The 20,552-nt window shown below is 39.0% G+C and overlaps 1 protein-coding gene across 4 annotated transcripts in view; it reads right to left on the minus strand.

The window, feature by feature from the left end:
* The window catches only part of CDH6 (cadherin 6), a 150,478-nt gene that overhangs the window by 21,254 nt on the left and 108,672 nt on the right, over positions 1–20,552 (minus strand). For 3 of the 4 annotated variants that reach the window (XM_019983097.2, XM_070774806.1, XM_070774808.1), the window contains exons 3-7: positions 14,922–15,216; positions 11,406–11,525; positions 8,305–8,472; positions 4,568–4,755; positions 2,155–2,408 (exon numbers count right to left, since the gene is read on the minus strand). In XM_019983097.2, the coding sequence (XP_019838656.1) occupies positions 2,155–2,408; positions 4,568–4,755; positions 8,305–8,472; positions 11,406–11,525; positions 14,922–15,216 (1,025 nt within the window). Of the gene's footprint in view, positions 1–2,154; positions 2,409–4,567; positions 4,756–8,304; positions 8,473–11,405; positions 11,526–14,921; positions 15,217–18,232; positions 18,333–20,552 lie in introns of those variants that run through there. The other variant, XM_070774807.1, reaches the window with a different exon arrangement.

Below are 20,552 nucleotides of genomic sequence, written 5' to 3' on the forward strand. Positions count from 1 at the left end.
TCTTTCATCTGCAAAAAAAATATTCTTCATGCAACAACCAATGCGATCCATTTAGACAGTAGTTTTGGATTAGTTAAGTCTGCTCAAAGCTTGCCAGTGGCTTATTACCTCAATCAGAATAAAATACAGTGGTTACTGCTGCTACTGCTGCTGCTAAGTCACTTCAGTCGTGTCCAACTCTGTGCAACCCCATAGATGGCAGCACAGCAGGCTCGCCCGTCCCTGGGATTATCCAGGCAAGAACACTGGAGTGGGTTGCCATTTCCTTCTCCAATGCATGAAAGTGAAAAGTGAAAGTGAAGTTGCTTAGTCGTGTCCGACTCTTCGGGACCCCATGGACTGTAGCCTACCAGGCTCCTCCATCCATGGGATTTTCCAGGCAAGAGTACTGAAGTGGGGTGCCATTTCCTTCTAGGGCCCACAAATCCCAGTAGGACCTGCCTTGCTCACCACCTACTGAACCTCTGTTGCCTGATACCTGATACCGTAATTTCTCTTCATCTGCGACTGCTCTCAGCTTGGCCGGCCTCTCCTCCCATATGCCAGGCAAGCTCTGATATCAGATCCTCCCCTTGCTTTTCCCTCTTCTTGGCACCTTCTTCCCCAAGATATTAGTGTGGTTCATCCCTTCCTTTCATTCAAAGCTTTACTCAAATGATTTCCAGCAAGGCCAGGCCTGACTGCACTAAGATAGTATCCAGATGCCTTTTGTGTTCTTTCTTTCTTTTGGCCATGCCACACAGCATGGGGGATCTTAGTTCCCTGACCAGGGATTGAACCCAAGCCCACTGCATTGGAAGCATGGAGTCTTAACCACTGGACTGCCAGGGAAATCCCACCCTTTGTTTTCTCTGTCTTATTTTGCTGCTTACACTTTAGTGTAAGCCCTGACATATCACAGGGCTTCCCTGGTGGCTCAAACAGTAAAAAATCTGCCTGCAATTCAGGAGACCCAGGTTCATTCCCTGGGTTGGGAAGATACCCTGGAGAAGGGGATGGCAACCCACTCCAGTATTCTTGCCTGGAGAATTCTATAGACAGAGGAGCCTGACAGGCTACAGTTGGACATGACTGAGCAACTAACATTGTCACATATTTATTGTTTGCTTATTTCTGTCTTCCCCAGTTAGAATGCAAGCTCCCTGCAATCAGGACTGGGTACTATTCTCACTCATATCCCTAGTGCCTGGAACAAGCCTGGCACATGGCAAGTGCCCTGAGCAGAAATTTTTGGACTCACTGGCACAACTTCTCAGCCTGCTTACTTTCTTCACGGGGAATAATAGACACAATACTATTCTGGTTTAGCTCTTTTCTCAGCGAGTCAACTAAGCTATGGGTAAAGGCTTGAAGCTTTGGATTCCAGTGCTTTTGTGATAAGATTCTAGCATACTTAAGCAATGATGGTCTCAAAGAGCCATGAGGCCTTCTTACAATGTAATTTACAGTGAAGATGTACAGGGAAAATAGAGCTTGCTTACTTGGTATATATTTGGACTCAACTCTATTAATTTCCCCATGATTTCCCAGACATATATCATGAAACTGTGCTTGTTTTTATCCATGTCTGCAAAAGGAAAAAAATTACACATCCAAATGGAGCATAATTCTGCCTGTAAGTGTTATATGGTAGGTTCTTCCGCACTCGAAAAACAGACTTTCAAGCCTAGTGCCTTTTTTGTTAAAAGTGCTTCCTCCACCAACTTTGACAAATCTAAGACCTGAGAAGAAATCCCAGCCCATTCAACTGCATTACCTTGTACCACTCCCATATAAACAATAAACTCCTTACAGCTCATTTTATGCCTTCCTCCCAAATTAAAAATATAATTTTGGGGGCTGACTGAAGGCATACGGATCTTAGTTCCCCAGCCAGAGATCGAACCCATTCCCTCTGCAGTGGGAGGGCAGAATCTTAGCCACTGAACCACCAGGGCAATCCCCAAATGTTGAGTTTTTAAGGTTTATTTAGTTGCTAAAATAATATTTTATATTGTGCAAGAAGTGTAAAGGTAGTAAAAGTACTTTAAAGTAGTTTTTAAAGGAAGATACAACTAATTGGAAAAAAGGATTCATCCTTTCCAATTTGCAAGTGAATATTTGAATTTAAATCAACAAACTTATGGAAGAGACATGTCACAGAAGTGTGCTTACTTGACAGGGTTCCTGGCAGCATCTGGGTCTTGGGCTGTGACCGAGCCTATTGTCGTATTTATCTGAGCGTCTTCTCTTATTTGCAGGATGTAGGCCAGTTTGCTGAAAACAGGCGGCTCATCTACATCTTCCACCATAATTCTCACCGTGGCTGAATCTTTGAATGGACCCAGGTAGAGAAAGCGGGGTTCAACATGAGGATTGGAGGCTTCCACTTTGAGGGTGTACACTTTCTTCTTTTCAAAGTCCAAGAGCTTGTGGGAAGTGAGGGGAGGAAGAAATGACATATTTAAAGCAGTCAAGACACAGAAAGTCAAGACATGAGCCATTTTTAATGCAAACCACTGATAAATGAATGTGATCATATTGCTTTGAGACATTACTACACAGCATAATGTTGGGAAAAGACATGGGAGTTCAGATGCCACCAATCCTGATGAAATTGTGGGCAGAAATCATGCACCAGGAATGAAAGTTTATGATGGGCAGGAGAGGGCACCTAGAAGCAGGAGAGAACCTAAAGAGGCCCCTTTTATAAAAGTCCTTATATCTGACTATCAGAAGCCACACCAGGGGCAGGTTGGCAAATATGTAGAAGAGTATTCTGTGTCAGATGTTATCACATTTGGCTTTAACTGAACAGTCACTGAGTGTTTAAAATTTGTCAAAGAACTTTCCTGGTGGTCCAGTGGTTAAGACTGTGCTTCCAATATAGGGGCATGTGTTCGATCCCTGGTGGAGGAACTAAGATCAGAGCTAGGATGGAGAGCTGCTGGTTTGCAGCCTAATTTTCTATTCCTTGTTTAGATAAAATAGATTAAAATTTTTTTTTTTTTTTTGGCATGAGGTGTTAAAATATTCCAAGTGATATCCAGATAAGGGCATCTGGCTAATTACTTGCCAAAGAAAGCAATGATCATTGTTTTCAGAGGTCTGTAGGAGAAGTTATCTCTGCTTCTGGAGACATAGTGAACCCAAATGCTTATTGCTGACTTTTAGTTTTAGATGATAATATGACAAGGCTCACTAGAAACACAATTAATCAAGATGTTAGTGAATGTGATTTAGTCGGCTAGGCAAAATTTCAGCATGAATCTGATAAGGCACCAAGAAAATTAAAAAGGTTAATGCACACTAATGGGCTTCCTAATTATATTATAGTATAAAACATTGATCTGAATGTCACTGAAACATGTTTTATTGTGTTCCCAGATATTAAGACATACAATCCAAAGCTTAAGAGGAAAATTTTTCTTCTTGTTTACATCCACCTATGCTTATATTTACCAGCAAATAAAACATTACACCAAAGGAGAGAGAAAATATGACACCATACACGACAAAAGTGAACTCATTAAACACAGTAACCAAAATTAATATTATTTTTAGCTTTGAAGCACACAGTTTATTGATTTTTAATTTTTAATTTTTGCCACTTTTTTGTGTACTGCTCCATGACAATTTTGCGGGTAAATAGGTACATAGGGGACAAATAAGAATTCAGAACATAAAGTTTTCGTGTGCATGTTCCAAAGTAGTGATTACATAGGAGAAAAATAGGAATTCAGAATACAAAATCTTAATTATTGCATTTCAAAAAGTAGCTAAAGAGCTTGCAGGAAATTCTGTTACTTTATTTCTGTGGTCTTTCTATAGCTTCTCTCTTTAATTCAAACCATCTCTGTCACTGCTTGTCTTACTCCTTTCCTTCAAAGCATGTAGTGGAATTTGTAGTTCTATGTGTTTCTTTGTTCATTTGCTTTCTTGTCCATAAGAGCAGTTCCCTGAGAGCAGAGACCATCTTGTTGAATGTACTATTGCATCTCCAACATTCAAATGGTGTCTGTTTTAAAATTTATTCTTCAGTTATACTACTTATTCATGTATTTTTATGTGTTTCATTTGTTTATGCTATTTACTTAGGAACTTTTCAATACAAATTTATTAAAAAGTATAGAATTAATGAATGCATAAGATTACTGAGAACTCCTGAAAGCCAACCAAAGAACTCTTACTGTAATTAGACTAGGTCTTTAAAAAAATTGGGCAGCCCAGTGATGCTAGTGGTAAAGAACCCATCAGTCAACGCAGGTGATGTAAGAGACACGGATTCAGTCAGTGGGTTGGGAAGATTCCCTTGAGATGGGAATGGCAACCTACTCCAGTATTCTTGCCTGGAAAATCCCATGGACAGAGGAGCCTGGTGGGCTACAGTCCATGGGCTCACAAAGAGTAGGACACGACTGAAGCATCTTAGCATGTGTGCAATGCAGGCAACACTCTTACTCTTAAAAAAATTAATAAGCAAGACTTGAGAGGAATGTTCATGTGAGATGTAATTGCCCCCAGTTACTTGGGGACCAGAGAAAAATAAATGCTTTCATTTGCATAGTATTTTTAAAAAATGAATTACCTTTTTGACGGTTATAATCCCTTCCTGAGTTTCCTGATCGGTGATGACATCAAACATGTCCAGCCCCTCTCCCTCTGTAATGCTGTACTCGATTTCAGCATTTTCTCCCACGTCGGCATCGCTGGCTTTGATCCTGCCAATTGGTGTGCCCGGTGGAGAAGATTCAGGAGTTTTAAACTGATATGTACCTATTAATTACCAGACAGATAAAGTCAAACACAGACTAATTACGCCTCATCATAATAAAAACGAAACCCACTTTCTAGCAGTTTGTTCAGATAGTACCATGGATGCAGGCAGATTTGTGCTTTCCTTAAAATCATTAATGGTGCCCTTGTCTCTTTAATGTTTTTACTTTCATGGTTGTTAAGAATATTTCTTCTATTTCATGACTTGTCTCTTGGCAAAGGGAAAACACTTCTTGTCCTGTAAGTAGGCTTCCAAGTTTATGGTGTGATTGTGAGAAAGCCTGAACTGTTAGAGGAGGGTGCAGTAATCTAGCAGAAAGAATAGAAAAGAATTTAACCTGAACTGAGACTTTAAGCCAGTTACTAGGTATTCTTTGAGAATTCTTTCTGTCATTGCTAATAGTAACTGAAGGTGAAAACAAATTATAGCACTTCAGAGAATGTATCCAAGTAGAGATGAGATTCCTTCACTCATATGTGGAGCTGGTTTAGCTGCATTTAAGGATATAGATAAATACATTGAGGAATAAAGCTCTGAAAATTTTTCTAGGTTTGACTGATTTTTTTTCCTTTAAATATTAGTGTCCTTTTTATACATGGATCGCTCCCATTCTTGTATTTATACTACTGATTAAAAACTTTATTATATAGACATACACTTTTCTTATGTCTTCATGTTGGAAAATTAGTCAAAGGAGACTACTTGTGAGTTTCAGTTCAAGTATGCCAGGCTAGCAGGTCCTTAGCACCACCCTCCACCCCAAAATAGCAAAACAAAAGTTATCCTACTCTCACACATTACATTTTACCCACCATTTACACAAATTGCCTTGGAAAGAAAATTTACACTATGACACTACTAAAGTGTGAAAGTCGCTCAGTCGTTTCGACTCTTTGTGACCCCATGGACTATACAGTCCATGGAATTCTCCAGGCCAGAATACTGGAGTGGGTAGCTTTTCCCTTCTCCAGAGGATCTTCCCAACCCAGGGATCAAAACCAGGTCTCCCACATTGCAAGCAGATTCTTTACCAACTGAGCTATCAGGGAAGCCCACTGAAGTATAGTACTTTAATAATATTTAATTCACTAAGTATTGAGCTCATTCTTGATAAGATGATAGAAGAGGCCAGTTTTATCATGAGGGAAGTGGAAGTGTACTTGGGTGCCTCCAATCTCTTCCTGTATTCTCCTATCCCTCACCTTGGGACATTATGCAGAAAGGAGCACAGTTTATTCTCGGAGAGAGTGCAGAGGGGGAAGTCCCCTGGTAACAAGCTTTGGGTAAATCCTCCTGCTCGCCTTCTCCAAGCCATCCCCACATAGAAAAGAGGTTTTGGGAGAAAGTGTTGGTGATCTTGATTTTTTCATGTCAGGCTCCTGAATGGATGTTTTAGGGTTCATAAAAACTTTCTTCTGCCCATTAAATCAGAAATCAGTTAGCTATTCTGTTTTTGCATTTAGCTAAAAGGAGATCCAACCAGTCCATTCTAAAGGAGATCAGTCCTGGGTGTTCTTTGGAAGGAATGATGCTAAAGCTGAAACTCCAGTACTTTGGCCACCTCATGCAAAGAGTTGACTCATTGGAAAAGACTCTGATGCTGGGAGGGATTGGGGGCAGGAGGAGAAGGGGATGACAGAGGATGAGATGGCTGGATGGTATCACCGACTTGATGGACGTGAGTTTGAGTGAACTCCGGGAGTTGGTGATGGACAGGAAGGCCTGGCGTGCTGCAATTCATGGGGTTACAAAGAGTCAGACATGACTGAGTGACTGAACTGAACTGAACTATGATTAAATACTTGAAAAAAGTAGATGGTATGGAGATTCCTTAAAAAACTAGGAATAAAACCACCATATGACCCAGCAATCCCATTTGTAGGCATATACCCCAGGGAAACCAAAATTGAAATAGACACGTGTATCCCATTGTTCATTGCAGTACTATTTACAACAGCTAGAACATGGAAGCAACCTAGATGTCCATCGACAGATGAATGGATAAAGAAGCTGTGGTACATATACACAATGGAGTATTACTGAGCCATAAAAAGGAACACATTTGAGTCAGTTCTAATGAGGTGGATGAACCTAAAACCTGTTATACAGAGTGAAGTAAGTCAGAAAGAGGAAGATAAAGATCATATTCTAACGCATATATATAGAATCTAGAAAAATGGTACTGAAGAATTTATTTACAGGGCAGCAATGGAGAAACAGACATAGAAAATTGACTTGTGGACATGGGGAGAAGGGAGGAGAGGGTGAGATGTATGGAAAGAGTAACATGGAAACTCACATTACCGAATATAAAATAGATAGCCAATGGGAATTTGCTGTATGACTCAGGAAACTCAAACAGGGGTTCTGTATCGATGTAGAGGGGTGGGATGGGGAGGAAGATGGTAGGGAGATTCAAAAGGGAGGGGATATATGTATATCTATGACTGATTCATGTTGAGGTTTGATAGAAAACAAAATTCTGTAAAGCAATTATCCTTCAATAAAAAATAATTTTTTTTAAAACAGTAAAGAAAATATAAGTATTTCTTGTTGATCCATGTGTATCTCCATTATAAAAGAAGCTCTTAATCAGTTGACTGGCTTTAAAAAAACGGCCACATTTGAGTAAGTAGGTTTTGTACTTAATGATGGGCAACTATTTTCTCCTAGAAGAAGGGATTCAGGTATTACATAGTTTTCTCCAGTGGCTCAGACAGTAAAGAATCTGCCTGCAATGCAGGAGACCTGGATTCGATCCCTGGGTTGGGAAGATCCCCTGGAGAAGGGAAGAGTACCCACTCCAGTATTCTGGACTGGAGAATTCCATGGACTGTGTAGTCCATGGGGTTGCAAAGATTCGGACATGACTTTGACTTATGGTCAGAAAGGAATTTTGATGTTGGAAGAAAAATGACATGAAAACCAGTACCTCCTGAGGTCTATAAGTGAAAAGGTCAAGTGTATTGCTTTAAGAGTGGGCACTTATCTTCCTTCATCTTCCATCTTATCTAATCATGATTGTTAAAAATTTTAGAAATGACTTTTGGTAACTCAGTTAACCATAATGTGGAAAACTATTTATGAGCACAAATGGTTTAAGTACATAGTTATTTCTACAGTTTTATTTTTAGAAACAGTAAAATGATAAATCCTCCCCTTGCAAAGACTTAAAGGAGATTATATGCCTGATTAAATTCACAAAATATACAGTCGATTTCTTCCTAACAAATAGCAGCATGCTTGTAAACATATGTTCTGCAGAAGCATATTTATGTCTGTAGTAGTCTTATTAATAAAGAAAAATAAAACAATGATATTGCTTTTATAATAACAGACATATCAGACAACTGCTCAGTTAATTACTGATAAACGTTTACATCTACTGAGCATTAGTACTGTCAGCTCATTGTTAATAAATGTGCCAGTTCTTACTAAGTTCACTAACTTTGGCAATTAATAACAATAAAGAAAAAATAAATATCATTCTTAAAGTTACAGTTTTACAAAAGTTCCCTGAAGAAAGTCATTCAATCAAATGTTCCTACTCTGGGGAAACCGAGGAGGGTTGTCATTGACGTCAGTCAGCGTGATGTTCACCGTGGTAGTCCCAGATAATCCTCCCATCTGGCCGCCCATATCCTTAGCTTGAATCACTACTTGGTACTGCTCCCTGTTTTCTCGATCCATGTTGAGCAAGGCTGTCTTGATGATACCTGTGGGTATGAAATTCAGAAATGGAAAGGGATGTAGTAAAAATACTTTCCAAAATTATTTATTTATGCAAACAAACATAGATTGTCACCCACAATGTGCCTAACACTATGCAGATGTCATGGATGACCATAAAGATGATTGATTATAGATGACCTTTGTACTGAAGGCAATTAAAACCACATAGGGGAGGTAGATACATTAAAACCTACACGCACACACACTCATTCACCTATAATGCAAGAAGAATGAAAACGAATGTAAATCACATCCTTCAGTAATGTAGACCGTAAGTTGTATAACTGTTAAGTGTGATAAGATGACACAGCAAAACATAACTTGGCATGTGGCACAGTGGTATACTACTATGCCACAGTAGAATAAAAGACAATTAGGTGTATTATGAGGAAATTGTTAAGAAAGTCATGTATACTTGAAAAGACTTCCCTAATGGCTAGGCAGGTAAAGAATCTGCCTGCTGATGCATAAGACGTGGGTTTGATCCCTGGATGGGTAGACCCACTGGAAAAGGAAACAGCAACTCACTCTAGTATTCTTGCCTGGGAAATTCCAAGGACTGGGGAGTCTGGCGGGCTGCAGTCCATCGGGTCAAGAAGAGCTGGGCTTGACTGAGCATGCATATGTATGTGTGTATACTAGCATTGACTCTTGAGTTTCACTTTACTGATTGGAATTGACTGATGCCTCCTCAAATATACCCACCATAATGAATGTTCTGAGGATCTTCTAAACCACAGAACTATGGTCTTATGAAAACAGTATTGGTTCTCTTATAATAATCATCTTGTATGATCCTAGAGTATCTTTTCCCTAAAGCTGAGGTAAACTTTAGTTCAACAGGTCCTAGCAGTGACCAACAGTCTTCAGCTAGATAAAAATTATCTCTATTGTTAGGTAGTTATAAAATAATTAGTTTAAAGAACTTCTAAAATTTCATCTACTTTCTGTGTAAGGCTTAGGCTTAAATTAACCACATTCTTTCAAAAATCACTGAAGTCTTAATAACCTTCTCTGGTGGCACATTCCAATGCTTAATGACTAATGAGACTGAAAATATCTTTCTTTATTTTTAACAGAATACCTCAGACAACAGGTCAATCTTTTTCCTATGGTGCTGGCTCCAGTGAAAGTGAAACTGCTTTCTATTCTCCAAATAATATTACTTCTCTATTTAAATACCGGAGATCACCTTAGCCTTTTGTCCTTTAGGTTGAATAATTCTAATTTTTCATCCTCATTGTCTCTAAACTCAACATTTTCTTTCTCCTTGGGATTCTTTCCAAGTTCATTGCACCTCTTACATTGATTTCCAACTAGATATAGTAACTTAGAAAGGTTTTGACATCCAAACAATAATGGAAGCTTGAAAATTGTGTAAAAGGAATTTGACTCTTAACATGATAGCAAAAATACACGTGGAATTTACTATACAGTACAAGTTCAGTTCAGTTCAGTTGCTTGGTCGTGACTGACTCTTTGTGACCCCATGGACGGCAGCACGCCAGGCCACCCATGTCCATCACCAACTCCTGGAGTTTACTCAAACTCACGTCCATCAAGTCAGTGATGCTATCCAACCATCTCATCCTCTGCCATCCCCTTCTCCTCCCACCTTCAATCTTTCCCAGCATCAGAGTCTTTTCCAATGAGTCAGTTCTTCACATCAAGTGGCCAAAGTATTGGAGTTTCAGCTTCAGCATCAGTCCTTCCAATGAATATTCAGGGCTGATTTCCTTTAGGATTGACTGGTTGGCTCTCCTTGCAGTCCAAGAGACTCTCAAGAGTCTTCTCCAACACCACAGTTCAAAAGCATCAATTCTTCAGCACTCAGCTTTTGTTATAGTCTAACTCTCACATCCATACATGACTACTGGAAAAACCATAGCTTTGACTAGATGGACCTTTGATGGCAAAGTAATGTCTCTGCTTTTTAATATGCTGTCTAAGTTGGTCATAGCTTTGCTTCCAAGGAGCAAGCATCTTTTAATTTCATGGCTACAGTCACCATCTGCAGTGATTTTGGAGCCCAAGAATATAAAGTCTGTCACTGTTTCTGTTATTTCCCCATCTATTTGCCATGAAGTGACAGGACTGGATGCCATGATCTTGGTTTTCTGAATGTTGAGTTTTAAGCCAGTGTATATATTGTATATATTAAAACACAGTTCATCATAGATACTATGCTACTTTGTGGAGAAAGTGCAGAAAACTGAGATGTGGAAAAAAGAGTTAAGGCAATCCATTTTTTTAAAGGGCAGTATCAGTTAAGATAAGCTAGACAATGTGACAACCAACAAAGTAAAATCTCAGTGACTTAACAAAACTAAAGTGCTCTGAGTAGGCCAGAAAGAAAATCTGCTCATGATAACCTGTAGACATTCAGGCTGAAGACTCACTTGATACTGGTTTCCATCCATGATCACTGTGGCAAGTGGGAGGGAAAATGGTGGATTATGCACCAGGTCTACAAGTTTTGCTTGGAAATGACTCATATGACTACCACATTTTATTGCCCCAAATAAATCACATGGCTACATCTAGCTTTCTTGTAAGGTAGAGAGATGCAATCCTACTAAGTAACTAGAAAAAGAAGAATCAGAATATGTGCAAACAACCATCTTGGCTATCAAAAGGGGTTGGCCTTTTAGTTTTATCTCAAACTGGAGGAAATAGTAAGGTAATGTGTAATTTTTCCAAATCTCCCTTGTATAAACACAGTATATGAAAGATCCATTGTCAGATTTCTTGATTAAAATGATCTGGATGTCATGTTTACAAATATGTCACTGGTGCTTGGAGATGAATCTAAGAAAATTCAATCACACTGATTGTTTTTATTAAAAGTTGCTAGCTCAGCTGAGCATGTCAATTAAAATTACATATCTTAAAAAGAAGATGCAAGAGGAATTCTAACCTGTTTCTGATTCAACTGAAAAATAGGGCTGCCCCTGTAGGATGCTATAGACAACTTTAGCACTGTTCCCGTAGGTTGGATCATCAGCATCAGTTGCAGTGACTTGGACAACAAATGTGCCTGTAATGAAAGAAACATGAATTGAAAATAAATGAAGGGTTCATTATGGATCCTCAATACCCACACATTAGGAAAAAGCACAATCATACTTCTATACCAAACTATCATGGCCAGGGAGTGGAGAACCACAATAGGATGCTAGGCTAAAAAAACTTGGATTTCTTATTCTCAAGGAATGTGAGCAACATTCATAAATATTGAAAGGATTAAATGGGGCTTCCTAGGTGACTCAGTGTTAAAGAATCCACCTGCAGTTCAGGAGACATAGGCTCGATATCTGGGTTGGGATCATTCCTCAGAGAAGGAAATGGCAACCCACTCCAGTATTCTTGCCTAGGAAATCCCATGGACAGAGAAGACTGGCAGGCTACACTTCATGGGGCTGCAAAAGAATTGGGTATGGTTGCTCAGCTGGTAAAGAATCTTCTTGCAATGCAGAAAACCTGGGTTTGATCCCTGGGTTGGGACGATCCCCTGGAGAAGGGAATGGCTACCCATCTGCTGTATTCTTGCCTGGAGAATTCCCATGAACAGAAGAGCCTGGTGGGCTACAGTCCATGAGGTGGCAAAGAGTCAGACAGGACTGAGCGAGATTCACTTCCCATTAGTGACTAAAAACAACAAGGATTAAATTAAAGGGGAGCATGGGAAGGATCATGACTTTGGGTGGAACTGATTCCAATCCATCTCCAAGGGTGAGATTTGATTGGATTTTTGCTACAGTGATTCTTTCAAGTTGTCTAGGCCTAAATCTATTGGCATCTTGTACTACTTTCTCTACAAGGATTAGTTTAGGTATTGTTCAGTTGGAGGGCCATTTGTGATTTTGCTGAAAATTTGTTGTGTCATAGGTGCTTTTGCTCCCTGAATGTAACGTGCTGGTGTGGAGCCTGAAAATGCAGCAGCTATTTTGTGATCTTGGCAATGCCAGTCCGAGGGCAAAGCTGAATAGGACAAAATTACAGAGAAATAGCTAGAATCCAAATCAAACTATGTTCAAAGTCCACTTTGCTTTTAGACTTAATGTGACCAATAAACACTTTCATTGTTTAAAGTAATTTGAACTGGGTTTTCTGTTACTTATAAATAAAAGCATCTAGGTGATAAATCTATCTGATAGAATATAAGATGTTGAACGACCTTCTCTTGAACCTTAAGAGAAGTAGTTTTGGATTAAGTAAAGAATTAATTGGAATAGTGGAGAATACACATCCTGAATTTATAATCCCCAAAGATGATTATAACTAAATGTACAAATTAAGCTATGTTGTTTCAGATTGGCATTCTTATTGTAGAGACCATACTTAATAATAACCTTCAAAGTACCCCTAATCCCCATGAAATTCCATGCAAATTTTTGTGTGTATGCCTAGATGGATATGACACAGTGGAGAAATGCCATAGATTTTACCTGATTCTGAAAGGGGTCTGTGACTTCTTAAAAAGGTAAGACCCTCTGAGTAACATCATTTTATGGATGATTTTTGGTATTCATATTAGACAGAGTAAACATACTGATAGAATTCTCCTGCCCACGAACAGGGTAGGGAAGTCACAGTTAGGGAATACTGGAATTTTCACCGTACTTTTATAATATCTAACCAATTCTATTTATTGAACTAATACACTATACTGTCTTAGGGAGGCACACTCTTGGATGTTGATACATGAGATAGAGCATCCATCCTTGTAATTTAGCAAGGAATGAGGGGAGGATGAAAGCATAAGCTTTTAGAGTGAGAATTAATAGTAGAAGTCAACAAACACCTATGTTCTTACTTGACATCAATGCAAAATTTGATTGCTTTTAGAATATGATTATCTGGATATTTTGAGTGCCTATTAGTTGCTGATGTGGTACTTGGGGCTGTGCACTTGTTTTTTCCTTTCATTCTTATGGTAAGGATTTAGGAGTTGATGTTTATTATTTCTTTTATAGATATGAAACTGGAGGGTCAGAGACACCAAGTCGTTTATTTACCTAAGGCTACATAGTTGCTTATTAGTAGTGATAGTTTTAAGCTCCGGTCCATTTGGTACCAGAGCCCATCTATACCACCTTGTTGCTGTCCCATTACCTTTATGTGACTCCTCTAGGATGCCTTTATGCTCACGATAATGCCCTGTTAATTTATGATAATGATGAATATCAACATAACTGCGCCTGTGTGCAAGTTGGAAAAAGCCTTCTTTTCCTCAAGACCTGTTATTGCCAGCTACCACCCAAATAGTGATAAAACATATTTAACTCTATAATGGCTTCAGAAGCAAATGGTGCCCCTTATATTGTACAGTCACACTTTTCACATCTGGCTTTAGCTGCTCTGCATGGTGCTGATGACCAGACAGTCTTTCATTAATTCTTTTTGCCCTTTACCACACAGATGAAAAATATTTTTTTCTGAACAAATCTTCTGTTTAAAAGAATTCTAATCCTCCACTTTGGTAATGATTTGTGATTTTTCTAACAAAACAAAGCAACTTCAAGTAATGAGATGAGCAACTTCTTCATGAGAAACATTTGGATGTTTTATAATCATTTCTGTAGATTAGCTATTGTTCAAGTCTTGGAACTGTGAACTGAAATATCCTTGATATCTGACTCACAGAATGATGGAAATGTTTTTATTATGTAATCTAGCCCTTTTGAACTTGACACCGAGTGAAACTTAAAATAACCCTTTACACAAATAGATGAAAATTTGTCACTGTCTCTCCTGAAGTGTTTTAATGTGGTTAACAATGATGTCAGTAGGATTTTTTTCTTAATTTAAGAAAAATTCACATTTTCCCAATCTAAGCAAACTAAATGCACACATTAAAATTGGTAGTAGAATTCTGCACAGAGTATTAACTTACCATATTAACGTTATGAAAGTCTCAATTTTCACCGCTTAATAAAGAATATATCCCATAGACATAATCTGTGTATTATTCATGGATTTTTAAAAAAAGTTTTCTTTGAGTCTCTTTCTCAAATATAATTACTCTTCAGTCTGAACTGTAAACTCAGGGCTTTTGTTTTCCACTGGGGAGATCCTTACCCAATGCCCAATTCTACTATGGGCTAAGAGAAAGAGAGAGGACTAACAAGAAATAAAGTGGGCATTTAGAGTGGGAGAGGAAACAGATGAAATGATTTCTCCTTCTCCCTGCCCTTCTCACTCTGCCACTTTTCATTCCCTAATCACTAGAGGAAATGTTGTTTTCTTAAAAATAATAAGACTAATCTTAGGAGACACTGGTCCACTTATAAAAAGGACCTAAATGGATTGTTTGACACACAGTGCATCTAGAATGTAGCATCCAAGTTCATTCAGTTCAGCAAATTTCACTCTGAGGATTCCTGATTCAGGTGATGTACTAGAGGAAAGAGTTGAATCACATCTCACTTACCAACATCAGACATTTCGGGAACAGTGGCCGTGTAAACCTCCTTGGTGAATATTGGTTCATTGTCATTGATGTCATGGATCTTGATGATGAATTCAGACTCGGGCTCCACGGGTCTCCCTGTTTTTCTGTTTATAGCCTGAGCTCGAAGTATGTAAACAGGTTTTTCTTCCCTGTCCAGCCTCTTTGTGGCCTGTATGTCCCCTGTGTTTTCATTGATAATGAAGAGATCTCCTGCTCCATCTCCTGAAAGGATATATTTAAGTGATCCATCTCCTCTATCCTGGTCTGAATGTAACTAGTGTAGGAAAAAAAAATTAAAGAAAGTAAAAGTCAAGCATGTGATCCTGAACTGTTTGTCTTTATGATGCAATGCTATGTTAACTTTCATTCAAGTCTTTCTAAGGGTTGCAGATTTTTTTCTTTTACTGTTTACTGAAATCCTCAATAGTAAATGCCATTTGTTAATGAGCATGTTTCCTTATAATCACAGAAATTTCCAGAACTGGAACTTGTGTAAAATTTAGTAATCTTCATTTTGAAGAATCAAAAACTACAGGCCAGAACAATAAAAAAATGCCCAAGGACACATTAGCCTGGCTGGAACAGAACTATTTTCACTATTTCTCTCTTTTCACTACAGTTTTCAGATTCTATCAATACAGCCACCCCCTCACTTTTATGTACACATACTCACTAGAGAAGCAATACACTGTTGAGAAAAAGATTTTGAATTTTTTAATCAGAGAGTACATTCTGCATCTACACTTTGCTATCTTGGTGTATTTAGGGATGCTAGTTAATCTTTTTTATTTTAATATGATGGAGATGATAGTCAATTTTCTAGGAAGTGTGAAATTTATTTATTTATGAAATTCAACTCAGAGTGTTTGGAAAAAAAAAAAACATCTTAAGTGCTGCCAGGGACAATGCCTTGAATCCCCACCAGCTAGGTAATTTACACGGTCACTTGGAATAAGAATATTTAACACATATTTTAGTTTAATATGGGAAAGGACCTTCTAAAACTTAGTCAGCCTAAAATGGAATAATCTGCCTTATGAAGTAGTTGGTTCTCTGCCCCTGAAGGCAATCAAGCAGAGATTCTGATAAGATAAACAGCCAGTGAAATGGGTCTGGGTAAAGGGTTGAGCTAATGAACATAAAGACACAACTGAAGTGAAGAGGATGATCTTAACTTGAACATGTAGCCCATGTTACTTATTCTGAATTTCATTTCCACTGTGTTGACTTCCCTGCTGTTTCTTTAGTTCCCTTTTTCCCACCTCAGCAAGACTTTGGGCACTGTCTCACAGGTCTTCTGATAATCTAAGGCTCTTCACAAATTTTTTCAAAAAGTGCTTTTTATCAAGAACTTTTTTAAGACTTCAGTTGTAAGTATACATACAGAAGGGTTAGCGTTCATAGGAAAGCTGCTAATCTTGAAACCTGTGAGGACCCTGTGCAGTCCTCTTGGGTATAAAAGCCCTTCTGTGTTTCTTCTTTCTTGTTTGTAGAAAAAGGCTTTAGTCTCCTGGGCCTTGCCTGAGTTCCAAAGAGCAGACTCAAGCAGTTACTAATTAGGGAAGTGAGGGAATGCACAAACAAAGGAAAAGCAAATCATTCAGTGATAAGACAGAGTCCTAGTTATACACAGTCCTAAGAGATATACATAACAATCTGACAAATATTTTGAGTTCTGCAGAAGCTAAGCCCCCCACACAAGGTGGAGGATGGTGATTTACATGCTACCACAAACATGTAGACCCCAGATTGTTTGAAACCAGAAGGTTGATGATTATGATTCCTGAAACATTACCCCTTTACCTTACCATCAACCAGTCAGAATAAGGTCCGTAAGCAGCAATTCTCATGCCAAATGTTGCCTTTAAAAACCCTTTCCTGAAAGCTATCAGGGAATCTGGGTCTTTTGAGCATGAGCTGCCCATTCTTCTTGCTTGGTGCCTACAATATATTCTGTAGTTTCCTTTGTTACAACCTGGAGTCAGTAGATTGGCTTTGCTGTTTAGCAGTTGAGCAGACCCAAATTCTGTTTGGTAACAATCTCTACCTTACTTCAACTCTGTCTAAGTGGAGCATTAGCTATGTTACAATAGTAATGGCAACACCAGCAACAGGCAAACCAACTCTGTGTTCTCTTGATTAACACTGCATGGAATATTCAGAGTAACTTCTACAAACATATTTGAAAATAGAATCTCAGGAGAAAAGGGGGACTTAAAAACATGTAATCCAGACTTTATATAACTGTGTCCCATGGAATATCATTTATACAAAATGCTGAGAAAAAAAGGTTCCGTGGCCCAATAATTTTGGGAAATACTTCATATTCTGCCTCTTTCTTGGAGTCTCCCACTGCCCATTAACTTAAGAAAGGCTATGAGTACCTACAGTTCCAAACTGTACTAAACATTATTTGACCTGGCTTTCCTGAACTTTCTTTGCTTATGTATCCTTTTTGGGTGTGATCCATACTGATGTTCCCCAAAACAGTTTTCCAAGAAACTCATTTTGGGAAACATGAGCTAACTGAACACATCATTGCAGAGTCAACAAACTGAGGCTCTAGAGTACATGCTGCTGCTGCTGTTGCTAAGTTGTTTCAGTCATGTCCGACTCCGTGCAACCCCATAGACGGCAGCCCACCAGGCTCCCCTGTCCCTGGGATTCTCCAGGCAAGAACACTTGGGTGGGTTGCCATTTCCTTCTCCAATGCATGAAAGTGAAAAATGAAAGTGAAGTCGCTCAGTCGTGTCTGACTCTTAGCGACCCCATGGACTGCAGCCCACCAGGCTGCTCCGTGCATGGGATTTTCCAGGCAAGAGTACTGGAGTGGGGAGCCATTGCCTTCTCCGTCTAGAGTACATAGAGTTTCCCAAATCACACAGATCGTGTGAGAGTCAGTTAGACCTTGAGTGCAAGAAGAGACTTATAGATTATTCTGTGTAACCACCTCATTTTGAGAGATAAACTGTGCCCAACACCACACGGCTATTGCTAGTTAACAGCAGAGTTTGAGGAAGAGAATATTATTCATGCAATTAGTAGCCTTGAAAGCAATTTGACAGAAATAATGCAAGATAAATGCGAACGGGGAAGAAATTGCTTAGAAGTGAGACAAACGCAATAAGAAATGTAAAACAAGTGCATACCATGATTTGTGTAATGTGATATGCTAAGAAAATGTTGAAACCTTGATTATACAGAAAGAGCCACTGGGGAAAGTTTTAACTCTCCATTGTCAAATTCTAATGACTGAAGAGAGCTCTTAAAAAGCTATTTCATTAACTCACGAGTAACGAAAGCGATGTCATTGCCCGTTGGATCTGGCTCCAGGGCAGCCATGGTCAGCAGCCTGGCACAGTGCAGGGAGCACCACATCAGGAGAACCACATGTAGCTCTTGCTCATCCTCTCACTCACCAAGTGTGAGATCATAGAAGAGTCAATTAACCTCCCAGCACTGGGATCCTTACCAGAAAATGAAGATAATGGAGCTACAGGACAAAGCTGTCATGAAGCACTCTTTAGAGACTATATACAAAGACTATGTTTATTCCTACATAAACATGGGATAAAAGCATGTGTTTTATAGTGTCTTCCAAATTTAAGACACTGTTACTATGATTAGCTCTTAGTTCATAATAAACAGGTTTTTGCTTTTATTTTGACTTTGAGAACTTTTCTGAGGACTTTGAAAACCCCATTTAACAAACGCACGGTATCGCTGAGGTAAAATCTGTTATCAAAAGCCAGTATTCTTCTACCAGGTGGCAACTGTTATCTTTCCATGTGATTTATTATATTCTGCATTCCGCTAGATTCTAGACTCCCCTCGACTGGTTCTTTCATCACTTTCAATATGCAATCGCTGCACACTTAGTAGGTGAATACCATATCTGGTCACAAGATTTATTCAGGCAAAAGTAATCAGAAACTTATTTTTAGCTGTCAGGAGACACCATGTTGATGACTTATAGAACAAACACCAGGACAATATAAAAGGGCAGTGGAGATACCAGCTAAGAGTGTGACCAGGGATTGCTCGGCAGATTCCACTTCTGATTTATCAGTATTTGAAAACTAGTGGGAAAATGTATCTCTTCACAAAGGCATTGTATGATAATAAAACAATTTAACCTCACCCCACTTCCAGCACAGTGTCTGCATCTGATGAAGTACACAGAATAGAAACTTCTGGAAGCCTTAGTGTGCTCTTTCTCTACTCAGCTCCCCCTCTGCTGAACCCCCCTGGGGCCAGTTCTTTTTTTTCTCTTCTTGGGGAGAAGAGGAAACATAAGACATCAGTGCAAGTGAAAGTGGTGGTGACAAGCAGACATTAGGGGTTTATTGAGCTCTTAGAATTTAATTGGATTTTTTTTCCTTTGTGATGTCATTCATCATGGCCACTGTAAAAGGCAGAAGTTAAACAACAACAAATAAAAGGTTGTAGGCTGCCTGAGGCATGTTTTTTACTAATTTCAGTTTAATGTGGCTGTTCCATTAAGTTTAATCATCTGGTTCACTTTTAACGATTCACCATCAAGTAAAAATTATCCACTTTCCTCAGAAAGTCACGTTTCATCTGGGGCTCTCAGGACTTTTTACTACTGTACCTGGAGGATTTTGTTTCAGGAGGAGCTCTTGGTCTTTGCTTGTTTTTCTGTTGACTTATCATCCTCATTATTTTTAAAATAATAAAGTTTAAAAAAAATTTATTTATTTAACTTTCTGTTTGCCCTGGGTCTTCATTGCTGGTTTTCTAGTGGCAGTGAGTGGGGGCTACCTTCGAGTTGCAGTGCACAGGCTTCTCATTGCAGAGGCTTCTCTTGTGGAGCACGGGCCCTGGGTGTTCAGACTTCAGTAGGTGTGGCAAGAGGGCTTCGTTGCCTCGCAGCATGAGGAATCTTCCTGGATCAGGGATTGAACTGGTGTCTCCTGCATTGGCAGGTGGATTCTTAACCACTGGACCACCAGGGAAGCTCTGTCACTATTTTTTTTAAGTGTAGTACTTTAACAAGTAAATGCAGGAATTTGGTGTTACAGATATGACCCCATGACAGGCATCACCAAAGCAGTGCCAGGATCTTTTTACCTGCTATATGCACCACCTCCCAACTTGATTCTGACTCCAATTCAAAGGTGTGACACTAATTCTACAGATTTTAGTGGCTTATGGAGCTAGTTAATGCTGCTCCCTTCCTCCCATTACCTATGTGTCTCTGAGTCACTTGTCTAAGTCAGTAACTAAACTGAATTTTCTAAGCATCATTGAGACAAGAAAGCAGAGTTTAAACAGAAGCATACCTACATGACATGACACATCTGAAAGTACCTTAACAGGGGAAGGAATTATGTGATTTTGTTTTCTAAAATAAAAAATTGGGTTATGACTAATATGCTTACAGAAAGTAATGAGGCCCTTTAAGAGATGGAATGAGTGCTAATCTGAGATGTACAAGAATCAGAGAACAGCCATGGTTAAAAGATGTCTGATTGGGACTGAAGTATAGAAACTGGGTTTGCAGCAGAGAGAACACCTTTGTGCTAAACAGACTGAATAATATTTTAAATTGGGAAAATAAATTTACAAATCAAGTTAGGACAAATTGAA

The sequence above is a fragment of the Bos indicus genome, chromosome 20 (genome assembly GCF_029378745.1).
Source record: "Bos indicus isolate NIAB-ARS_2022 breed Sahiwal x Tharparkar chromosome 20, NIAB-ARS_B.indTharparkar_mat_pri_1.0, whole genome shotgun sequence".
Taxonomy (NCBI): domain Eukaryota; kingdom Metazoa; phylum Chordata; class Mammalia; order Artiodactyla; family Bovidae; genus Bos; species Bos indicus.